The sequence below is a fragment of the Rana temporaria genome, chromosome 13, assembly GCF_905171775.1.
Source record: "Rana temporaria chromosome 13, aRanTem1.1, whole genome shotgun sequence".
In the NCBI taxonomy this organism is placed as follows: Eukaryota; Metazoa; Chordata; class Amphibia; order Anura; family Ranidae; genus Rana; species Rana temporaria.
The window spans coordinates 39,995,007-40,018,069 of NC_053501.1; the positions used below are offsets into that span (position 1 = coordinate 39,995,007).

Genomic DNA, 23,063 nt, shown 5'->3' on the forward strand with positions numbered 1-23,063 from the left:
ACATCTCCGTTTTGGAATCAAAGAGGTTTGAACAAAAACCTGAACCTTGCTCCCTTAGGGGTACTTCTGTGATCACCCCATGGGACAGCAAGTGATCAAATCCTTTGAAGAAGGATGCTCTTTTTAGAGGATCTTTGGAGAGCCTTGAGCTTCGGAACTGAGAAGATGGGATCTCTCGAAATTCCAGCTTGTATCCTAGGGATACTACCCATCTGTCCTGGATTTCTATCTGCCATGCCGCTGAAAACTGCCGAAGCCGTCCCCCCACTCGGCCGAGCGGGGGCGCCTCTTCATGAAGAGGCTTTTGGGTTTTGCTTGTTAGCCTTTGAACTCCACTGCTTCTTGCTTTTCTGAGCCTGGTCTTCTTTAGCCCTTTGTGGCTGGCTGAAGATAGATTTACCAGGAGCCGGGAAGAGAGAACATTTAAAAAAAGGTTGCTTGTTTTTCTTCTTCTCTCGTAATAGAGTGGTCTTCCCACTCGATATCTTCTGGATATATTTTTCCAAATCTTCCCCAAAGAGGCATTCACCATGGAAGGGGAAACTGGCCAAAAGTTTTTTGCATGGTGCCTCTGCTGACCAATGCTTTAGCCAAAGAATTCTGCACATATGCAATAGCTGGAGTGTGAGACGAGATGCTTGCTGAATCAAATCTCTCATAGCAAAACATAAGGCTTTAGGCAAATTCTCCCACAATTTGACTTTTTCTGGATGCAGCTCCTTCAGCCCCTGTTTTTCCTGGTCCTTGAGGACCTGACACATGCCTACTGCTGCTACAGCAGGTTGGGCAACTGAACCGGCCAGAAGGAAGGAAGATTTTAGTAAAGATTCCAACTTCTTTTCCGAAGGATCTTTAAATACCTTTACGTTATCTATTGGACAAGTCAGGTTCTTATTTATACAAGAAATGGCTGCATCTACAGAAGGCAGACTCCAATTCTTGGAAAACTCTTCCTCCATAGGATAAACTTCGCAGGGATAAGCAATTAGCGGACCTCCAGATGTTGCCAAACTACAAGTCCCATGAGGCATAGCGAGACTCTGACAGCATCAAGCATGACACCCAGAGGCAGAGGCATGATGGGACTTGTAGTTTGGCAACAGCTGGAGGTCCGCTAATTGCTTATCTCTGGGATAAAGAATGTCAAAATTCTTAGGAGGTGAGAAACACTTAACTGGATGTAGCCAGTCTGCGTAAATTAACTACTTTAATAACGGATGAACCGGGAAAGAGCATGCACCCTGCAGGGTTTTTAATGAACCCAGGGAGGAGACAGGTGATTTAGTTAACTCCGAAGAGGGCAACCTGAATGCAGTTTCAGCATAACATGTACCTGTGACCTTAGCATCTGGAAAGCAGAGAAGGGTTCCTCGGATATCTGATATCTGTAGGTGTTACCTCATCCTTTTGCTCCTCAGATTTTTCTGAAAGGGGATCTAAAACCACCGATGGAGATCTGCTTTGCTTTTTATCCTTTTGCGAGGACTTTGCGATTAGCGTAGCGATCTTCCCTTCTAATTTTCCCAGGGCTGCAGTAAAAGTGTCCTCAGTGACATATGCAGGCCCAGGTGCCACCAGAGAAATAGTTACACCTGATAGTGGCAATGGCTCCTCATGTAGAAGTACGTCAAAATTTACAGGGGAGGAAGGTACCTTTACAGGTACCGAGCAGGCACGCCTAGAGCCCCCTGTCTCAGGCGGCTGTGCTTTCTTGTCTTTCTTAGACCCTGAATTCCTTCTAAGGGAAGACATATTACCAAGCAACAGGCTGAGGTACCAAACTGTATATACTACTGTGCTCAGTTTAGCAATCAACATAAAGTATGCAACTTAAACACAGTTTCATGCAATGGAGTAGGTGTCTCTTTTGGTAGTGCCCCACCACATAGAACTTACGTGCCCCCTGAATGCTGCTGTGTTCCAAAGGAAGAGCTGCCGGCCTCCGAGACTCCTTTATGGCTCCGATCTTGAGCGCCATGCTTTAAACCAGCGTGCGTGCACACACACACACGCACGCACACACACACGCAACACTGCTCCTCCTCTGCCGCCGCCGATAAAGCGTGCTCGACCTAGAGCAAATGGCGGCTGTCCTGGGACGAGGGGGAGCCTCCCCCTGCTTGTTCTGACTGTGCTGTGGCGTTCTTGCCCAGCATTTGGAGGAGAGAAGCGATGGCTGTTCTATGCAGAGCTCTGCAGCGGAGGAAGTGTGCTTGTCCTGCCAGGTCTGACACTGTATAGAGCGTGGTGAGTAAATCTCAGCTCTTTACTCCCTCTAGTGGCGAAAAAAAGAGAAGACACCTTACTCAAAATTGGAAAAATGTCCTTAAGATTGTTCTTGGGATTCCTTTACCTCTTTCCTTGATCCCTGCCGCAGATTTTGTTCTGCTGAAAATTCAGACAGCACCAATCTTCACCCATCACAGCGGGATTTGTGTGCCAACCTTCAGGGATGGGTTCCTACTTAATGAGACCTCTCCCCTGGGCCTTGTAAAAGACTCTTACCAGGACTTTTAACTTAAGGAGCAAAAGTGCTGGACCCTAGAGGCCAGTACTCCGAAGAGAGACATTACAGGCGACGCCTCGTGCATGAGGCCCAGATCCCATCCAGTTTCAGCGTAATTTGGCATCTTGGATGGGTCCAAAACCATAGCTCTTTTTACCCCAGAGGGTCCCTTTGGCAGAGTTTTCCTTAGCACGTCCAACACCTTAGACACTGACAAAGAAAATTGAGGTCCTTCCCTGATAGGGGGGGGGTTATATGGAGGGGAACTGTCTTCAATTGGTTGTGCCAGTGTCCAATCACCGCTGGTGACCCTTAACCCATTATGTAATGAATGGCTCTGTGTCCCGTGGTGTACGAGAAAGAAATCACTGTAGTGGACACCATTACTACAGTGATCTTTACTATCCTACAGGTCCCCTGCCAAGTGGCTGCCGTACTGCCTTGTGAACATAGGAGGTTGCCCACTTGGCACCAATGCCATTCAGAGAATGCTTTGCATTTTCTCAATGACAGCAAAGCATTCTATAATAAGACAAGGTGGAGAGCATGATGTCATCACCCTTCCTCTCCAGCTCATGCACACAGAGGCTAGTGGAGAGCCTTGTAGTAGTGGCACCTACGAAAACGATTTCCAGCTCATAGGAGCGATCCCACAGGTATGGAATTATACATAGTTATATTGATCCAAGTTGGACCAATGTAACTTTGTAAAAATATCAATATCTGGAATTCATAAGGATTGAGTGGTAATCAGATCAAAGCTGTGTGTGTCTATGGAAGAATAAAGCCCAGCTCAGCACAGCATGAGTGCCCACACAGCAGCCAGCTTGCAATAGGGGTACTCAGAGAAGGAGGGGGCAGCGCTGGAGGGGGGACTTCAAAAAAGGAGGTAAGGAACTGCACTGTTCAACGGTAAGTTTATTATTTTAAGAAAAATAAAAGAACCTTTACAACCACTTAAAAGTACATCTTTGCTGTGTATGCACATTTCCCATGTGTGGTCTCTTTAAAGACCTCTGTTGATTCTGAGACAAATAAATCCTCTTATATCAAGGAGAGAAGCAAATGTGAAGTAGTGCAGCTTAGGAAAACTGGGCAGTCGATGACAACACTGCTTGAAATTGAATTGCAGCACAGGCAGTGTTTGCTAAAAAAAAAGCTGCCTGGATTTTTGGCAGAACACGTTTCTCTGTATTTGCAGCATTTATAAAGGGATAAAGCAAAAAGAAAAGAAATGTGCATGCATTGCAGAGGTGTACAGTTTTTCTTTTTTTTCCCCTACCCTACATCTGGCCCCAGTAGGAGCTTTGTCTGTGATTGAATTCTCCTAGTTCCTATCCCTGGAGTGCTTTTCTCTATATATTCCCATGGGGAATGCATAAGAGAATAAACACATATACATATAAATATAAAAATTAAAAGTGAAGTTTAACGTTAACAAATGCAGCTTTGTCAGGCGAGGCGTTATGTAATAAAGCAGCATAAAATGCCCAAGTTTAAACCATGGCCTTTATTGATGCTCTTTCAATGAGCGCTGTTTACATACACACATCTTCGTTGTTTAAGAAAGACAGAAAAAAAGTGCATATTACAGGAGTACTTTCTGAATAACCCCCCTGGCAGCGGAGAAGTTATATTATCTGTGCTGGAAAGAAACTCACAAATTCACAATGCAGAAAAATTAGGAGGAAAACAAAAAACAGTTATTCTTCAGTATTTCAACCCATAGCTAGTATTTGGCTTAAATTATTAGCACTTGTGAATGGTTTCCTCTATAGAAGCCACAATTGTTTCTGACTTCTGTTTTCGTTACAATTCAGCCAAAAACTAGCTTCAGGGGGGCTAAACTACACAGGTCATTGTCAGTTGGGAAAGCAGAAGATTATCCACAGTTGCTTACAGAATAGCTTAAGGCTGGCAATACATTATACAATTGTCTTGTACAATTTTCCTTTAGATTTTCCAAAACCATATAATATGAGGTCAAACCTAAACACTATCAATTTGTATGCAATCAGGCAGGACCTTGCACTACATAGTTGAAGGTAAATCTAAATAAAATAGAAGAAAATTGTAGAATGTATGGCCAGATTTACCGTGGCTCTATGCAGTGAGCTACAAGACACATGTGACCACAATCCAAGGCAAGTCAATTTTCCCATTTGGATGGAACAAGGTTAGACAGATGCAGAAGTGCCCAATGTGTTATGCCACGTACACACGATCAGAATTTCCGACCACAAATCCGTGGATTTTTTTCCCCCGACGGAATTCTGGCTCAAACCTGTGTTGCATACACACGGTCACACAAATGTTGTCGGAAATTACAAACGTCAAGAACGCGGTGACGTACAACACTACGACGAGCCAAGAAGAATGAAGTTCAATGATTCCGAGCATGCGTAGGATTTTTGTGCGTCGGCATTGCATACACAGACGATCGGAATTTCCGACAAGAACTTTTTTTTTCGGAAAATTTGAGAACCAGCTCTCAAATTTTGACGAGAGAATGTTCGATGGGGCCTATACACGGTCGGAATTTTCGAGCAAACACTCGCATCGAACATTTGTCGTAAAATTCTGATCTTTTGTAGGCGGCATGAGGGTTATGTTCCAGTTGAGCCACTCTGCTGTCAGGACCTACCAGAATAATGCGCAATAGGCAGCCTTGGCCTGAATATGCCATACCACCCTTGGGCCACAAAGTACATAAAGCCTGCACGCATACAGAGCTGCACAGCAGACTCAGACCAAGCGCTGGGGTGCCAAAACATCTACCAAGCAACCCTTTGAAAAAAGTTATAATTATATACATCACACGCACACATTTATATATATATATATATATATATATATATATATATATATATATATATATATATATATTTATTATATATGTGAATTAAAATATGGCATCTTCCTTAGCACACGGCTGTATAAAGTTTTCAGCTGAGGGCTTGTTGACCCCTAGGGCACTGCAATACAAAATAATTTTGAATAGAACTCCAATACACATACACCAAGCATTTGCGTTACAGCACACACAGCAGATGATGTGTGATGCTGTGTGTGGTTATGAGAAAGAAAAAAAAAAAAAACACACTGCTATAGTGCTTTTTCTGCATGGAGGCCCATTCAAAAGAAATGGAATACTGTAACACAATGTCTCTCAACACGCGGAACAGTATGTTACAGCACATGAATTACCAAAGCGCACTATAGTAGGAATGGGACCTGGATGTTCAGCGTCACCCTCTGTAGTGAATTCTCCATATCTAATTGAAGTGGAAATATAGGCAAAACTTCCCCCACCCCCTTTTGAATAGAGTAAGGGAGGGTTATAACCCTTGTTGGTTTACTTATCTCTATCTGTGCCCCATTGGGGAGCTTTACTTAACCACTTAAGACCCAGACCTTTATGCAGGTAAAGGACCTGGCCAGTTTTTGCGATTCGGCACTGCGTCGCTTTAACTGACAATTGCGCGGTCATGAGACGTGGCTCCCAAACAAAATTGGCGTCCTTTTTCCCCACAAATAGAGCTTTCTTTTGGTGGTATTTGATCACCTCTGCGGTTTTTATTTTTTGCGCTATAAAAACAAAAATAAAGTGACAATTTTGAAAAAAATTCAATATTTTTGACTTTTTGCTATAATAAATATCCCCCAAAAAGATATAAAAAAAACATTTTTTTTCCTCAGTTTAGGCCGATATGTATTTTTCTACCTATTTTTGGTAAAAAAAAAAAAAAATAATCGCAATAATTGTTCGATTGGTTTGCGCAAAATTTATAGCGTTTACAAAATAGGAGATAGTTTTATTTCATTTTTATAAATTTTTTTTTTTTTTACTAATGGCGGCGATCAGCGATTTTTTTCGTGACTGCGACATTATGGCGGACACATCGGATAATTTTGACACATTTTTGGGACCATTGTCATTTTCACAGCAAAAAATGCATTGTTTCTGTGAAAATGACAATTGCAGTTTGGGAGTTAACCACTAGGGGGCGCTGTAGGGGTTATGTGTGACCTCATATGTTTTTCTAACTGTAGGGGGGTAGGGCTGGATATGTGATGTCATTGATCGTGTTTCCCTATATTAGGGAACACACGATCAATGAAGCTGCCACTGTGAAGAACGGGGAAGCTGTGTTTACACACAGCTCTCCCTGTTCTTCAGCTCTGGGGACCGATCGCGGGACTCCGGCGGCGATCGGGTCCGCAGCCACCGAGCGGGTCGCGGGCCGTGGCCACGGAGCTTCGGACCGTGTCCCGGGCACGCGCCGCAACCCACAACTGGGCACTTAAAAAGGATGTACAGGTACGTGCTTATGCCCAGCCGTGCCATTCTGTTGACGTATATCTGCAAGGGGGCGGTCCTTAAGTGGTTTAACTCAATCCCCTGAGGACCCCCAAGCCACCAGAACTAGTGTCCCTATTGGAAGATTTCCCATCTATTACTTTTCTGGGGGAAACCCAAATTTTGTGATTTTCTTTCACTTTCAATTAAATGGCAAACAGGACTAATTGAGAGGGTAAATCTCCCTAGAGAGGGCACGGAAAGCAATGAAAACTGACAGGTGTTCTAATCCCTCTCCACAGAAAAAGTTTTGCCTTTAGTTATGCTTCAAATACAATCCACTAACGAACGCAAAGAGCAAATACTTAAAGTGATTGTAAGGCTTTGTTTTTCTTTAAACAAACAAACATGTCATACTTACCTCCACTGTGCATTTAGTTTTGCAGAGTAGCCCCGATCCTCGACTTTTGGGGTCCCCCGGTGGTGCTGTTGGCTCCTCCCCCCGCATCAAATAACCCCCTAGGGCGTGCTCCTGAGTCCAGCCATGCGTCATTAGATTTGATTGACAATGGCTGCGCTGCCATCAATCTATCCAATCAAGAGCAGAAACAACGGGCTGAGGGAAAGAGCACGTCTCTGGCGGGGGACTCGGGTGAGTAAAACTGGGGGGCCAGTCAGTGATAGAAGTTTTTTCATCTTAATGTATAGGATGCATTAAGGTGAAAAAACATGAGGGTTTACAACCTCTTTAAGCTGTGTATAAACACATAAAATTCAACTGGTTGAGCAGGTACCGGCTAAATTGCAGTCTGTGTGTAGCCCTCTCTGTTCAACAGAAGCCAATTGTTAGACCGGCTTTTGACAAACAGTCCTGCTGGTAAACCTGCAAGCAAAAGGCTGATAATGCTGATCTGTGTATTCTGACGCAATGCAGTGCGAGAGATAGCCTGTGTGGATTTGGGACCTGTGAGTTTTTATTTTTATATACCAGGGGGGGTTGAATGAAAAAATCTCAACGTGTAAACCCATCTTTACATTCTTTTCAGTGGAATCCTGATAGGAATAATTGAGGAATTCCATCTAGCTGGTGACGCAGGAAGGCTCAGCGGAAAGGCCAAGACTGGACTGTCACCATTATTCAAGAGATTGAGGGGAGGTGGAGTCCAAGACTACTAATGGTCCCTACCCAACTCTACCAATAGTAGATACATTTGTATTTGGGTAGTGCACCTCTACAAGGATGATTAATCACAAGAATTGCTGCCAGTGCCTTGTGACCAAACACACAATTTATAACAAGAGGCAATGTTATAGCTTGCAGAGAAAAGTGCAATTTGTGCAACTGTTTGCAATGATCTGCAAAAGCTGTGCAGCAAGCCATATTTCACCGCTTCTTATTCAAAGCTTTTGGTTGGTCACGTTGAAGCCTTGGCACCCCAGCAACAGGATCTAAAACTTGCTTTTGTGGAACACCCTGTTTTGTAGCTCATTCCATAGAATCCCAATGTCACCATGTTTAGTCATCACAAACAATCCTTGGTCGCACGGGTAGCAAAACTAAAATGCCCTTGTTGCTTAGTCCCAACTTTTGTCAAGTTTAGATGAAGTTGCAAGACTGCTGACACAAATAAAATCTAGAAAAGAAAACAAAAAAAAAAAAAAGTACTCATCTTTGATGTGATGCCAAATGCATTTACATTGATCATAAATCTAAAAATTATATGTATATAGCTGGTTCCCCCAATATACAACCTATTCAGGTATCTCAAGGAGGAAGTTTGAGAAACACTGTTCTAAAGAGAGAATCTACAGTATTCTACAGTATATTAAACACAGAAGAAAAAGGGGTTAAAAACCCTTTTAATGTACAAATATGAATAAAAAAATTGATTAAAAAAATCACTTTTGTACATAATGTATATGCAAAAACTCTTTAAATACAGGCATCAGGAAAATCTATTTACAATATGTCTTAGTCTATGGAATGACCCACAGTCTCTTACTATAATGCTGCATCTCAACAACTGGAGATAAACCTTTCCTCAATATTTAGAGAAAAAAACCAATTTGGCAGTATATAAAACTGAGGAAAAAATAAATAAAAAATGAAGCATTACATAAATGTAGTAAAACAAAAAATAGATAGAAGATAAAATGGAGAAAACTGCCAAATGACAAAAAAAATAAAAAAAAAAACAAACCTACTAACATTTTTTACAATGTTGTAGAGCTGAGCAGAGAAGATTGTATTTAAGAGCTACGTTTGTATTGGAAAAGAGAACTAAGCTAGACCCTTCTCTTATTTTTTTTCTTTTTATTAATATTTTAAAAAATACATAAAAATACAACATCCAATGTCTGAATAAATATATTTAACAAGTTGCAAGATAATACCTTATTTTACACAAAAAAAAAAAAATTCAGCTTTAGAAATCTTGTTAAATAAGTTTGCTGTTGTCATATATTTTCTTTTTGTCTTTTTTGTAACAAAATAAAAACTCTGAAATTACATAGAAAAAGACAAAATAGATTTGCAAAGGGATAATATAGTTCACTGAAAACCTATTCACAGTTCCACTGTAAACATTTAATAAACATTTAAAATAGTTGCATAATTCTGTGCTCTAAATTCTTGTAAAAAAAGTGGAAGACTATTTTTTAATGTAGTTTTCAGTCCACTACATTCCCTTTCACAATTTATTTTGTCTTGAGTACAGCTTTAAAACTGGGCACTCTGCTGAACACATTGAACTTTGGCAGTTTATCTGTATATTGCAAGTGCTTTCAAAAAACAAACACTAGGATATCCCAGCAGCTGTTAAAAAAGTGCAGCCACTGTTGTGACTTATTTACTTTCTTCTTTTTTATTCTCTTTTAAAGAGCACGGTAATTAGTTTTATGCACTTGCATGTTTTCTTGTACCGGGCCAGAGAAGGGGATATTTTATAGGGGATCCTGAATTTATTTTATTCAGACATTTGTCAAGTTTTCTAAAAATGTCATTCTGTTTAGACTAAACAAGAAGCCATTGTGGCATACTGACTGCTAGTCTCCTATTCCTAATTAAATATTTGATTTAATAAGAATAAAAAAAAAAAATGAAATGGAAGAAAATAAATGCAATCCAGCAGAGGGAATTTGGAAAGAAAAACTCTTGGCAATGTCAGACCAGATGAGTGCTTTGCGTGGTTGGATTAAAGGGGAGAGGGGAAAAGTGTCCATGGCAGCGATTGCTGAAGGGGGAAGGCGACGTCGTATATCACCTGCACTCTAAAGCAAGCGTGTTTTGTGGGGGAGAAGAGGATGAAGGGCTCATTCCGGTTTCTGAAGATGCTGAAGACATTGATGCTCCTGTGTTGGAAACTGTAACGAGAAGAAAAAAAAAAAAAAAAAAAAAAAAAAAAAAGAAGAACACCAGTTAGGTTTACACTAAAATATACAGAAACATATTTTAACTTTGTGTGAACTTTTGAAAAAATTGCTTTAAAAAAAAAACTATGGAACAAAACCCATTAAACTTTATTTGCTTATACAGTGGAACCTTGGTTTACAAGAATAATCCCTTCCAGGAGAATGCTTGTAATCCAAAGCACTCGCATGTCAAATCGAATTTCCCCATAGAAGTCAATGGAAACTGTGTTCTATGCTATCAAAATATATGTGAACATTTATCACGTGAAAACATGGAAAAGACCATCATGTTATTGTATCAAAATATATATCAAGAAAGATTAAATAAAACTCACTTTCACGGTCTTTCTTTTTTAACCGTTTCCGCCGTCTGTCTATTGTGGCTACTTCAGACTTTAAAGACATATAGTATTTTCTGATTTCTTGTAATTTGTCTTGGAGGAAGACTATCCTCTCTGTCCCAGACATAGTCTCTAATTCATCTGTTGGGGGGAAAAAACACAAGCACAAATGTTACGCTATATTTGTGGAATATCAGAATAGTAGTCCCAACTTCAGAGCTTGTGTTATAAGATTTCAGGATTAACTGCTCCACAGTGCCTGCAGCTACAAAAGGTCAATTAGGGCTGGTTTTCGAGGTTCTTTTGTGGTTTAAGAATATATAAAACATCCATAGGTGATGGGTTCACACTGATACGAATTTATCCACATCCAATTCGCAAAGCAGGAGATTGTGACTGGCTCTCTAGGGAGCCGGTTCGCACATCTCCGGAGCAGCTCTGGTGTGGATTGCACAGGAGTCCTGTGCATCTTCTGGTCCATTTCAGGTCCGAATTCAGACCAAAATTTGGGCTGAAACGGTAAATGGAGCCCTGCTTTGAACGGCTCTGTGCTCCAGACTGAACCCAGCCTGAAAGTCCATCTAGTCTAGAATGTTAAAACAAGCCCATCGAGTTCATAAAACAAATGGAAATTACACACAAATATACAGAAATTCTCTTATGCAATTCCAATCACTCAACCACTTTGTTAACACAACATTCCCAGGGAAATACTGCATCACAGTACCTTTGCAAAGCTTAGAACCTACTGTAAGCCCTCAATAAAATGACAAACTGAACATATAAAAAGCAGTTGATAACAGTGGAATGTTATGTTACACTCCCTCATTATCAGGGTATTCCAATAAATATGAACACGCTCAAAAGGAAACCCATTTCATTGATAATACATTCAACCACTTTGTTCTTAGCTTAATGATACTTGTCTAGTCACAATGGAGAGTATATATTTCACAATGGCTTCAGGTCTTAAAGTGCATCAAAAATTGTGAAGTAACAAGGGATTAAATTAAGGAAGCTGACCCACATTATGCTATGACTATTTACATAAAAGCTTGAGCTGGTGCAGATCATGGTCTTAATTCTGAGCATGCTGAATGCAAGTATGGCCAAGGCTGTTTTGGCAACACTCCTCCTGAGATCACAGACATGCACTTAGTTCTACACCATGTTTCCCAGATTCAGCAGACAGTGGGCGAAAGCCCATGACAGAACCGGTTCAGACCCTGCAGAGATCCTGACAATAATGTGGGTTAGCTTTTTCATTATTTTCACTTTTATTACATTGATGACTTACTGAGTGGAAATGTCCATTTGTATGCCCTTGGGGAGTGCTGGTGTTTCTCTCGATGTTTGTCTTTTTCAATGTCTTTTATATGAGGTGATGTGATTCTAGCTGGCGACCTTGTGATCTTTTGAGGCTTGGGGATGTTGATGTGTTTAACTGCAGTACATTTACTTGAGCTATCCAGTGCAGAAAGGTCTTCGCTGTCACTGCTTTGGCCTATCAAAAAATAAAAATAAAATCAGACCCATTTGTTAGAGAAGAACTGTTACATATGAGCCATCAGCAGTTCTAACCAATAAATGTCAAATCCCCCAGGTCTTGGGCTAGAATTGTTTCACTTGCTCCAACGCACACGGCAATACCTCACATGTGCGATTTAAACGACGTTTACACACGTGTGCGCAACTTACTTACTTATTTTTTTTTTTAAGCAGATGTGCTTTATTGATAAGTGCACGTTACACAGCAGTATAAAGAAACAGTATACTCAGATAGAGGGTAGTACATGTAGAACATAGACATAGGACCAGTCAGTCCTGTGCAAGAACAAAAAAAAAATACCACAATATGCAGAACACAATCGAAAAAACAATACATAGTATATTGCCACCAGTGAAACTACCAAATCTAGAGAAGTTATGTCCAGTGCCCAGACAATACACACACTTGTAGAAGAACTCAGGTCAAGGTCCAAGAGGCCCATACCTTATCAAATTTCCAGTGGCAGCCTCTGTTAACGTAGGTAATTTTGTATAGGAGTAAAGCAACCATAGATTCCCAGGCAGACACCTCCGGCTTGGCCAAGGACTCCCATTTCATTAGAATTTCTTTCTTGGCATAGTACAAGAGATATATATATATATATATATATATATATATATATATATATATATATATATATATATATATATATATATATATATATATATATATATATATATATATATATATATATATATATATATGTCGCTGGTGCGAATCCGGACCACTGCCTGGAGTTTGCATGTTCTCCCTGTGTGGGTTTCTTCTCACATTCTCTAAAGACATGCTGGTAGGTTAATCGGATCCTGTCTAAGGCTGGATTCACACCTATGCAGTTTTAATGCTTTTTGCAGATTTGCACTACAGTCCATTTAACATGGTTTCCTATGGAACATGTTCTGTAGTGCAAAATGCAAAAAGCACTAAAACAGCATAGGTGTGAATCCAGCCTAAATTGGCCCTGGTATTGTGTTAGGGGTTTTAGGTTGTAAGCTCCTTGAGGGTAGGGACTGATGTGAATGTAAACTATATATTTTGCTGCTAGGTGAAAACGCCAACTGCTACACAACTGTGCTGTCCACTTTATGGAGAGATCTGGGTCTATAAAATCCCAGATCTCTCCTCAAGGCTAAAAAATGCAATGTTTACTACCACTGGCCCGGACGTGACGTCATAACAATCGCGCCCAGGCCTCTGAGGGTCATAGGGATGTCTGGGCACCATCTGGTCACCAGGAATCTCAATGATCCAGTGGTGACGGATCTATGATTTACTGTTGTTCTGGGGCTCTGGGCCTAAAGTGGAACTTTAGTCAGAAAATTAAGTCCTGCTAGATCACTTCAGGCTGGCCCCTTTTGCAGGTATAGCCAAGTAAGACAAAACAAAACAAGTCCCTATACAGTTTAAAAAACTGAAATACACTGTCTAACCCTGTTCTGCACGTGCTCAGTTCTCCATTTTTATGTAGAGGCCGATCTGCTGACATCCTAAGTGGAATTAAACCCTCTTATCCTTTACAGCTTCTGTGTAAACTGCAACTGTTATGGTGCTGCACATGTGATCAGTTAGGACACCAGCCATTTGATGGTTTGACAGTTTGGTTGAGGAGACAATCAAATCAAATGGTTTCTTGAAACTGGTAAATCAATGGGTTTAGTTCTGCTTTATGATTTACAGCTGGGGCTTTGGTCTTCAGAAAAATGCCTTCAGCAAGAAGAAATAGGAACACTGCTGGAAGCAATTTACAGCACACACCAAGTTTGGTAGCATAATTATTATGTGGAATATATGTTCCTTGCTAAAGAACAGTATTAAAGTTCCGCTTTAAAAAAAAAAAAAAAGGAAGCCTGTGTAACCATTTCTCAACATTTTATCATCCAGGTGTGTGCGCATAAGCATCAAATGAGCTTCTACACAATTAGAAGGGCAGAATATATTGTAAGGCCCCATTCACACTTGTGCAACTTGGAAGTGCAAAGTCGCATGACAAGGCGTACCCCCCCATGATTTCCAATGAGTACCAGTCATATCTGTGCAGCTTCAAAGTAGTCTCTGCCGACACTACTTTGGTCTGACTTTGAGGGGACATGAGGTCCATAGACCTCAAGATTACACAGTCATTGCTTCAGGTCACGTAAAAGATGCTGCAAAATCACGTAACCCATGCAACTTTCAGGTCACACAAGCGTGAAAGGGGCCTGTATGGTAAAAGTCATAACTGGTAGTATGTGAGGATTTCAGCAGGACCTTCCCCCCCCCCCTTTTTTTTTTAAAGGGTTAGCTGGGACTTTGCATTGGAGATTCTCTGTCAACTAAACATACACATATTTACACAATAGATAATGCAATGCTTTAAAAACACAGGATTAGCTGCTCACCTATCCCATTCTTTTCAATCTTCAGAGAAGCACTCAATCGCTTTGGTGTTCGCTTCTGTTTCTTTGCTAGTGTTCCAAGGTTACTCTCACTTATCCGCTTATGCCCTGGTGTAAAAAACATAAAACACTTGTAAAAATGCTCTCTCTGATCCTGTGTTAGAAGTAAGCATAAACGTCATCTCTGGGGCAGGATTTTCCTTAGTAACCACTATAAAGCAGAGTATGTTCAGACCTCATACAATGTCTTGATTTACCTGAAAGTTAAAGGAGAACTATAATGGAAAATAAAACGGTCAGCAGGTAGAGCTTTTTGGGGAAGAGAGACTTTAGACATCACTTTTGCCCAGAAAATCTCCTTTGCCTACCTGCTAGCATTTACTTTGTATATACCTGCCATTTGTAAGATCCCTGAAATGAAGTCAAGCGTCCAGAAGATGCAACTCCATTGCATGTGCAGAAAGAAGTACATCCTATAGCTAAAGAAAGAGGACCCCAGTGTGTAAAGTGTTGGAAAAGATGAACATTGACCTGCCAGTGCTTGGCAGAAGCAGTCTGGGAGGTAAAAATTTAATTTATACTTGCTACATTAGGTCAATAGTTCTGACACCACATCCAGGTTTAGTTTAGCTTCAAGAAGCCAATGCATAACACTAAAAGCTATGCACAGGTTAAAATCACTATTGCAAATCTGTAGAGAACCTCAGAAAAATTACATGAAAATATTAAAAGACACATACCTTTGTCACGCAGCTCTGCTTCTTGTTGTGCTGTCATACTGCAGTTGCTGGAGGTGGTGCTGGCCTCAAAGCCATTTGCTGACTCGCTCTCACAAAGACCTTCTTGTGATTCTTCAGCTACACTGTCCACTTCAATTGTAATATCGCTTTCGCTCTTTATACTGTGAGACTCATCATGGCTAAGTGCAAGGGGAGAGGCCACAGAGTAGTTAGGAGTCTGGACAGCAGGTGGCAGTGTAGGGGCAAGTAGTGCCTGTGTGTCAGGCTCTACTTTCTCTATGGGAATATCCTCTAGCTTGTCTTTTTCATCAAAATCATCCAAATCTACTTCATGGCAAACCAGAGTCTCGGGGCCAATCATAGGCATGGCATCATCTTGTTCCTCCTTTTGGGACATTCCAGTAATGTCATTAAGTTGCACGTCATAGCCCTCAGTCCTTATGCTCTGTACGTGCTCTAACTCGGCCGTTAAGGAGGGCATTTCATCATTTACATTATGTAACTCTTCCTCCTTAACGGCATCAAAGTTTTCCTGAGTCTCACAAATCTCTGTAGGTTTCTCCTCAGGTGTGATAACAGGCAGCTCCAGATCACACTCTGTTCGAGGCTTTTTCTCAGGAGAGGTTTGCTCCACTGGTTTCCTCTTAAAACCTTTCTTTTCCTTAGTCAGTGGGTCGTTCGGCAGATCCACATCCTTCGGGCTAAGGGGACATTCTTTACTTTGCAGTGTAGCAAATGCAACAAAGTCTAAGGTTTCAGGTTCTTCCCTAGGTTCTACTTCAGTATCTTCCGGAGTGGCCGGAGGAGTTTTAAGGTTCTCTGGAGAAGGCTCCTTTGTTTTACTTCTTCTACCCTTAGGCTTTGTCAGGTTTTCTGCATCTTTCTTTATTTCTTCAATCTGTTCTGTTTGCTTCCCATAAATCTGAACGATTTGCTCGCTCTCTTCCACTTCTTGCTTTAGCATTTCCGCTGGCTTTATTGGACCGTTTTCCTGCTCCTTTACAGGACAAATGACCTGGGGGGCCTCTGGCTCCGGGACCTTCTCGGGTGAATTCTCTGGTTTTTGCTCAGATTCTATTTCAACATTCGGCAAAGGCTCTTCTTCTTTCTCAGGCACGGTTTCTGTATTTTCTTCTGACTCGCTATCAGATGTAGAGGAGTCTGCAATCAGAATATTTTTTTAAATTAAAATGGGGAATTGTATTAGGCACTCCTTGCATTTAGACAGCCCACACAACACAGTCAATGTGCAAAAAAAAAAGTAGTTTTGACTTACCAGTAAATTCCATATCTTATGGCTACAGATGCAAACTTTCAGGTAATTGGACCCTGGAAAGTTTTTGAGGACAACTCCCCTATAACCCTACACTGCGAATCCTCAGTTTTCTGTGTTTCTTTTTCCTTGCAGATTTTAGCAAGAAATGCAGAGTAAACCAACAAAAGATAGGGTGAGTGGCCTCTATCCTGTACTGTAACGTATGGTATTTACAAGCCAATCAAAAATTGTATCTTAACTGTACAATACAGAACACAGGTGAATTATTCATACGGTATGGGATGTCCCCAAGCAATGAATACAAAAGGTAGGCAACAACTAGGCAAACAAAACTGACCAAAAAAACAGGAGTCAAAGGTACGAGTTCAGAGTGCTGCTTTGAGAACCTTATGACCAAAACCTGCATCTGCAGAAGATTGAATGTCGAACTGTTAAAGTGGTTGTAAAGAAACTTTTTTCTAATAAACATCTCTATACTTGCCTGCTCTGTGCAATATAATTGCACAGAGCAGCCCTGATCCTCCATTACTGAGCCATTTTCTGCACTCGGCTATCGGGTGCTGCCCCGCCATCTCCACTAAGGGAAACTGGCAGTGAAGCCTTGCGGCTTCACTGTCAGTTTTCTACTGCGCATGCGCTAAGTGAACTGCGCAATGAAGGACGAGAGGGGCAGCGGCAAGCTCAGCCGGAAGTGGGAGCGGGTAAACCAATCAAATCAAAACCTGAGGGTGCCAAAATGTAGCAGAAGGGGGGAATAGGCAGACACGCAGAGCTTCCTCTTTTGGGTGATGCTCCCCTTTAAGAAACTTCCTCCAATACTGACTCAATATGTTCAGTCCCGTCTGTGTCCTCTAGGACAAGCTCATCTGGATCTGACTCGGGTACAGAAACAGAAGTAGGAGAAGAAGTGTAGCCCTGGACAAATGTGGCCGTATTAAGGCCATAATCTATCCAATGAATTGTGGAAAATTTCTGCTTCCGTCAGGCAGGACACATAGTGTGTGCCTAAAAAAGAATCAATCTGAAGCAGACATCAATTTTCAAATTGGGTGCTGCTCCGGACCATGCATGGAACATATCATTACTCTGATGTTGAGTGCTGTGCAGGTTTTCAGCGGAGAATGTTTGCATGCGATTTTGTGGGGGGGGGGGGGCTACTCATGGAGTAGAGTGCAAGTAATACGATAAGCATGTTTAATAAAAGTTTGCCTTGTGAAATTGCCACATTCCAAACACAGCTCTGTTTTTACAATAACGGTCAGAGATACAGGGTGACCCCATCTTACCTGTCCTTAACACTGATCGGTAAATAAAGTCCAGGCTAAGCCTGTTGTCACTGTGAGCATATCCCATCACAGTGTTTGGAGTGTTCTCTGTTTAACCCTGCATAGGATACCGAAAGCCTGCATTTTATGAACAGGCAGGTACAGTATAGAACACAGACTGTATATTGGAAGTGAATAGTACTCAATATAATTGGACTCCTTAGTATTTCTGGGGTCTTATGCCACCTCCAGTAAATTATATAGTTAAAGTGGGAGTAAACTCCCATAGAGGAGTTTTACCTATAGGTACTGTAAATATCTCCTAAACACCGTTTAGGAGATATCTACTATACGCGCAGCCAGTGACAGCACCGGCGTATGCCAGGTGGCCGTTCCTTCAGAGTTCTGTGCCGTAAAAGGCAGAGTGCAGTCATCACAGCTCCGGCCACTCAAACAACTGGAGTATGTGGACCCAGAAGAAAGACCAGGGGATGATAAAAGCCCTGGCAGCGGTGACAGCTCGCCACTGGAAGGGCTTTGTTCCAAGACAAGTTTCACATAATGTACTAGTGCGCGATGCATACTAGCACAATATAAAACTTTACCTTGCAGGTTAAAAAAATAAAAATAAAAATTAATTGTCGGCGGTTCACTACCGCTTTAATGGCAGGAACCCAGTGCCATTTCATTGGGATAATGTATTTACTCACCATTCGAGCATCTATCCGAGTCATACATTCCAGAATTCCTCCTCGTTCTCCGCCGAACTGTCCCTAAAATTTACAAAGCATTAGTATTAGTGTTTACAATATTACTTTTTTGTGTTATAGGTCCCTAAGGGATAAAAAAAAAAAAACTCAAAAGTAACCCTAGTCCAGACCAATGCTTCTTCTGCCACTTTGGATAAGCCAACATTGCAAACTGCTATACCTAAAGTGGAACTCCATGCAAACAGCTAAACATGCATTTAAAACACAAACTGTATGATTGCAGTTTTACCTGCAAAAGGGTTTTTTTCAGCCACTTTGTGGTTAATGAATTTTTGCACACTGAACCACAAGACTGAACAAAATTATATATTCTTTGGCAGAAAAAAAAAAAAAAAAAGTTTCAAATATATATTGCAATAGTATTTATTAATGGCTGCTGTTTTTACAATAACAATTGGACAGTTTGTTGACTATAGGGTTTTTTTTTTTTAGAGAGAGATAAAGAAGTCAGAGCTGGATGCGTGGTTTCCAATATAGAACTTTTTTAAATAACAAAACGTACTGTGCATTCAAGCAATACAAGCCAGACACTTGATTCCAAAAGTACTAAGGGTCAGTCTGCCTTAAAGTAAAATATCTTGTATTGTAAAATAATGTGTTTGATTCCTTTATGGGACAGTAAAAGCAGTGGGTATGTGTGCTCTAGTTTACTCCCACAAGCCAAAAAACAAACTGGCAGGTTTATTTGCTTCTTCCAAAAAGGAACGTTAGATTATAAACTTTCAATTACCTTCCAATCCATTTGACAAGGAAGAATTGTCAGGCGTGTTATTTTTTGAATGTTTGGCAGATGCCTTGCCTTCACTATTCGGAGTCTTAGGAACAGCACAAGTTACATTAGATTGAAGCTGTGACTTTAAAGGCGGACGGCCTCGTCCCTTTGCTTTTTGCTTTTCCTCCTCTCTTTTTTCATCCTTGTCATTTTCATCTTTGTTCTAAACGGTGAAACAAACAATAATGGTCAAAATGAAGCAGTAAAGTGATACAGTACATATTACAATGTAAATACATGCAGAGGTCACAAACTACCTGTCTAGAACTATTGTTCTTCATCCTAGCACTGCTTTTGGTACAAGAGGTCACTCTGCTCTTAATCTGAACAAAAGCATCCCGATGTTCTAAACACCTTAATGCAAACTTGTGATTCTGCAGGCCAGGGATTCACAATGTTTCCCATAACAGTAGATGTGCAGTTTCCTCAGGTATCATCATACGGAAAGTAATATTCACTTCTCAGTCACCATTGCAATCTACAAGAAGCATTAAAGAGATGGTCATGCCCATGCAGGACAAATCAACTGTGTCTCTGCAAAGCACAGGCTCCCATATAGCCACCCTACCTGCACTCCCTCAGTTTCTTGCTCCTCTGCAGCCACCGAGAATACCGCTACTTCCCACTATGGGGAAACATGTGCTATGCTTTCCTGTGGCAGTGCCTGGACAGTGGACCTAGCAACCAATCACAAGGCCTAAGCACTGTCACGATTGGATTAGTGATGTCACTGCTCCTTCATGTTGCCGACACATCTGATTTCAGTACCAACTGTGAACAAGCCCTTTGGGAGGGAAAGTGAGTGCTTGAGAGAGGCAATGTAAGTATATGAGGGTTAGAGGATGTCCTTAGAGGAAACCCGGTTACTCTGTCCTGTGAGGTGATAGCATCTCCTAATGCAGGGCTTCACAAATTTGCTTTGAATCTAGGAACAAGCTAAAAAGTTAGGAGCCAGTTTTTTTTTTTTTTTAATCTTTTGCCTACTGGTTACTTCCACCCCCTTCCCATCCAGACCCATTTTCAGCGCCGTCATACTTTGAAAGGCAATCGTGCCATCATGCAACACTGTCCCCAAATTTAATTTTTCAATTTTTGCGACAGATAGAGCTTCTACTGGGATTTTTATTTTGCCAAATACAACACAAAAATTATTTAAAAAAAAAAAAAAACACACCTTTCTTAATTTCTGTTATAAAATTTTGTAAATAACGAATTCTTCTTCACTAATAAGCGGGGATGAGGCTGCACTGATAGGGCCACTGATCAAAACACAGATGAGGCAGCATTGATGGGCACTCATAGTTGGCTACACCGGCTGTCCAGGGGGCCCTCAGGCTGGCCATACTTGACTCCGAGCCCGTCCAGCATGGAACCGTAGTGCCCGGGGGGCTCCCGTCGGTTCCTGCTCTAGGGAGTCTCCCCAGACAGCATAATCTAGTGGGAGGGAGGAGAGAGCCACACAGAAACACTTCTTGCCTGAGGCTCCGCTCTCGAACCACCCTTCTTACTACCTTACAGCCCATCGTCTGCTCCAACCTGCCCTTCACAGTCCCACCCCTCTCCTCCTTTAACCCGGCTTCACAGCGCTGCCTATCCCCACCCCCAGCATCAGAAAACAAACATTCCTGCCGGCCGCCTGGCAATTGAGCACCCGGCTGCTACCCCTATGCTAGCCACTGGGGCAGACAACAGCCAAGGTGCCAGGCTGCATTTCCTAGTCGCAATGGTGACCTGGCATCTGGGATTTGTCGAGCCCTGTCTTAATGCAAAGAGATGAAGCTTTTAAAAAGGTGGGTAGTTGCTCAATATTGAACAATACTTCAGGCTTAAAACCTGTTTGGTAGGAAAGCAAGAGATCGTTTAAAGATAAAGTGAACTGGAGTCACACTACACTGAGTGTACTCCAGAAAGACAACAGCCATGTTACTTTTATATCTTTTTAAGTTTCATGGTTTATATAAAATTTCCTGGATTTGCTCCTAATATAGAAGACTAAATAATAAAAAAAGGTTACACACAAACTGCGAGCAGATTCACATCTTTATCAATAAAGCACTGAAAAAAAAACACAGCAATCAGTATTTATCCAGCCACACATCGAATATAACTGAAATAATCATAATTACTTTTGTTCTTTTCTTTTGTTTTCTCTTCAATCCAACTTTCTCTGAAGGCCAGATGATCCTGTCAGCTTTAACCCATTCATCATATCTGTAAAATAATAAAATTGTGTATTGCAACAGTTTAAAAAAAAATAAAAATAATACATTCCATGAATATCATCTCACCTGTCTGCTATAGCATTGGTTATAAGTTTAGATTTACAGAACTTCCTTTTTACAAACTAAATTTCCAGGCAAAAGGGCCACGAGTAGTAGAGGGTGGAATGGCTATGGATGGATTGCTGCCTGTCTGCATGCAGACGTATGATTTCCTACAAGGTCCTGCACCAAATTTTAAAATCTAGCAAGCTCAGATATGGAAAAATGGAGCCAGATCACTCAAGGCCTGCAAGCTCTCCATACCTCCCTTCCAGTCTGTAAAAGTGTACATCACACGCTGCAGCCAACAAATGAGCCCCTTATCGTAGGCATTTCTTTATCCCGCCTTTTTTTTGGCATTACGCCTTTGGCTGTGTTTATTAAATATGGCAGTATTATGATCTTATATCTCTCAATACTTGACTTTTTTGTTGGTCCTTTAATTGTGATGCCAACTCTTTTTCTCATTTCCCAACGAATGAAGGCATTCCCCGCCCCTCTATGGTCGCAAGAAATTTTATATATCTAGGATATACTGCGTTTTAACATTTTTTCTAAGTTACATATTTTTCGTATTGCGTTTAGGTCCTTATCAGATCTAATTGGTTGCAGTAGTGTTGACACAAAGTGTTTTAACTGCGAATACCTCTAATCATTCAAAACTATCAGAAACCCTTTTTGATTTAATTCCTGATATGCTCATATTTTACCTTTTTTTATATATTCCATACTAATCAATTGGTGTGTGTCGACGCTGAACATCCTATACGTTGGTGGAACCCAAACATTCTTATTTAACGGTGCTCCACTAAGTGTGCTTTCTATTTTTACCCAGATGTTTTTGCTTTTTGCGTTAGCCCATTCAAAAATGTGTGCCAAAATTATCACGTTATAGTACCTTTCAATGTCTGGTGCAGTTAACCCCCCTGTGCTTTATCTCTACTCAGTATCAAGAACTGTGTTCTTGGCTTCTTGGTTTGTCATATATAAGCCTTAAGAACATTGTCTTAACCATTCTAAAAAAAATAGGTAAGGCTATTTATTGGTAACATTTAAAATTTGTACAAACTTTTTGGGAGTATTGTCATCTCTACCATATTTCTCTGTACGACCCATGTGAGTAGACGTAATGGGATTTTTAACATTCTTGCTTTGTACTCGTTAAGAAAAGCAATACAATTTGCCTGGTATAAAGTCCCCAGTGAAGGTGTTATTTTTATCCCTAAATATTTTCTGTTTTTCCCCATGTGAAGGAAAATTCCCTCCGTAAAGCTAGTTCTTCTATTACTTAGAATTATATGTAGAATTTCCGTCTTTACAGGGTTTATCTGTACGTTTGACAGTTCTCAATTTTTTTAATTCCTACTTTCAAAATATTTATTGACAAATTTTCAAATAGACAATACAAAAAGAACCAACATCATTGGAACACAAACAAAAAAAAAAAACAACACACAACAACATATGCAACATAAAATATTGAAACACACAATGTCA

The 23,063-nt window shown here is 40.9% G+C and overlaps 1 protein-coding gene across 6 annotated transcripts in view; it reads right to left on the reverse strand.

The window, feature by feature from the left end:
- Nucleotides 1-9,673: 9,673 nt before the first annotated feature.
- The window catches only part of ARID4A (AT-rich interaction domain 4A), a 95,372-nt gene continuing 81,982 nt past the window's right edge, over nt 9,674-23,063 (reverse strand). For all 6 annotated transcript variants that reach the window (XM_040333813.1, XM_040333810.1, XM_040333811.1 and 3 more), the window contains 8 exons: nt 21,432-21,516; nt 19,264-19,468; nt 18,474-18,536; nt 15,223-16,383; nt 14,486-14,590; nt 11,856-12,062; nt 10,553-10,699; nt 9,674-10,169 (listed from right to left, as the gene is read on the reverse strand). In XM_040333813.1, coding sequence (XP_040189747.1) covers nt 10,066-10,169; nt 10,553-10,699; nt 11,856-12,062; nt 14,486-14,590; nt 15,223-16,383; nt 18,474-18,536; nt 19,264-19,468; nt 21,432-21,516 — 2,077 coding nt within the window. In that variant the 3' untranslated portion in view covers nt 9,674-10,065. The remainder of the gene's footprint in view (nt 10,170-10,552; nt 10,700-11,855; nt 12,063-14,485; nt 14,591-15,222; nt 16,384-18,473; nt 18,537-19,263; nt 19,469-21,431; nt 21,517-23,063) is intronic.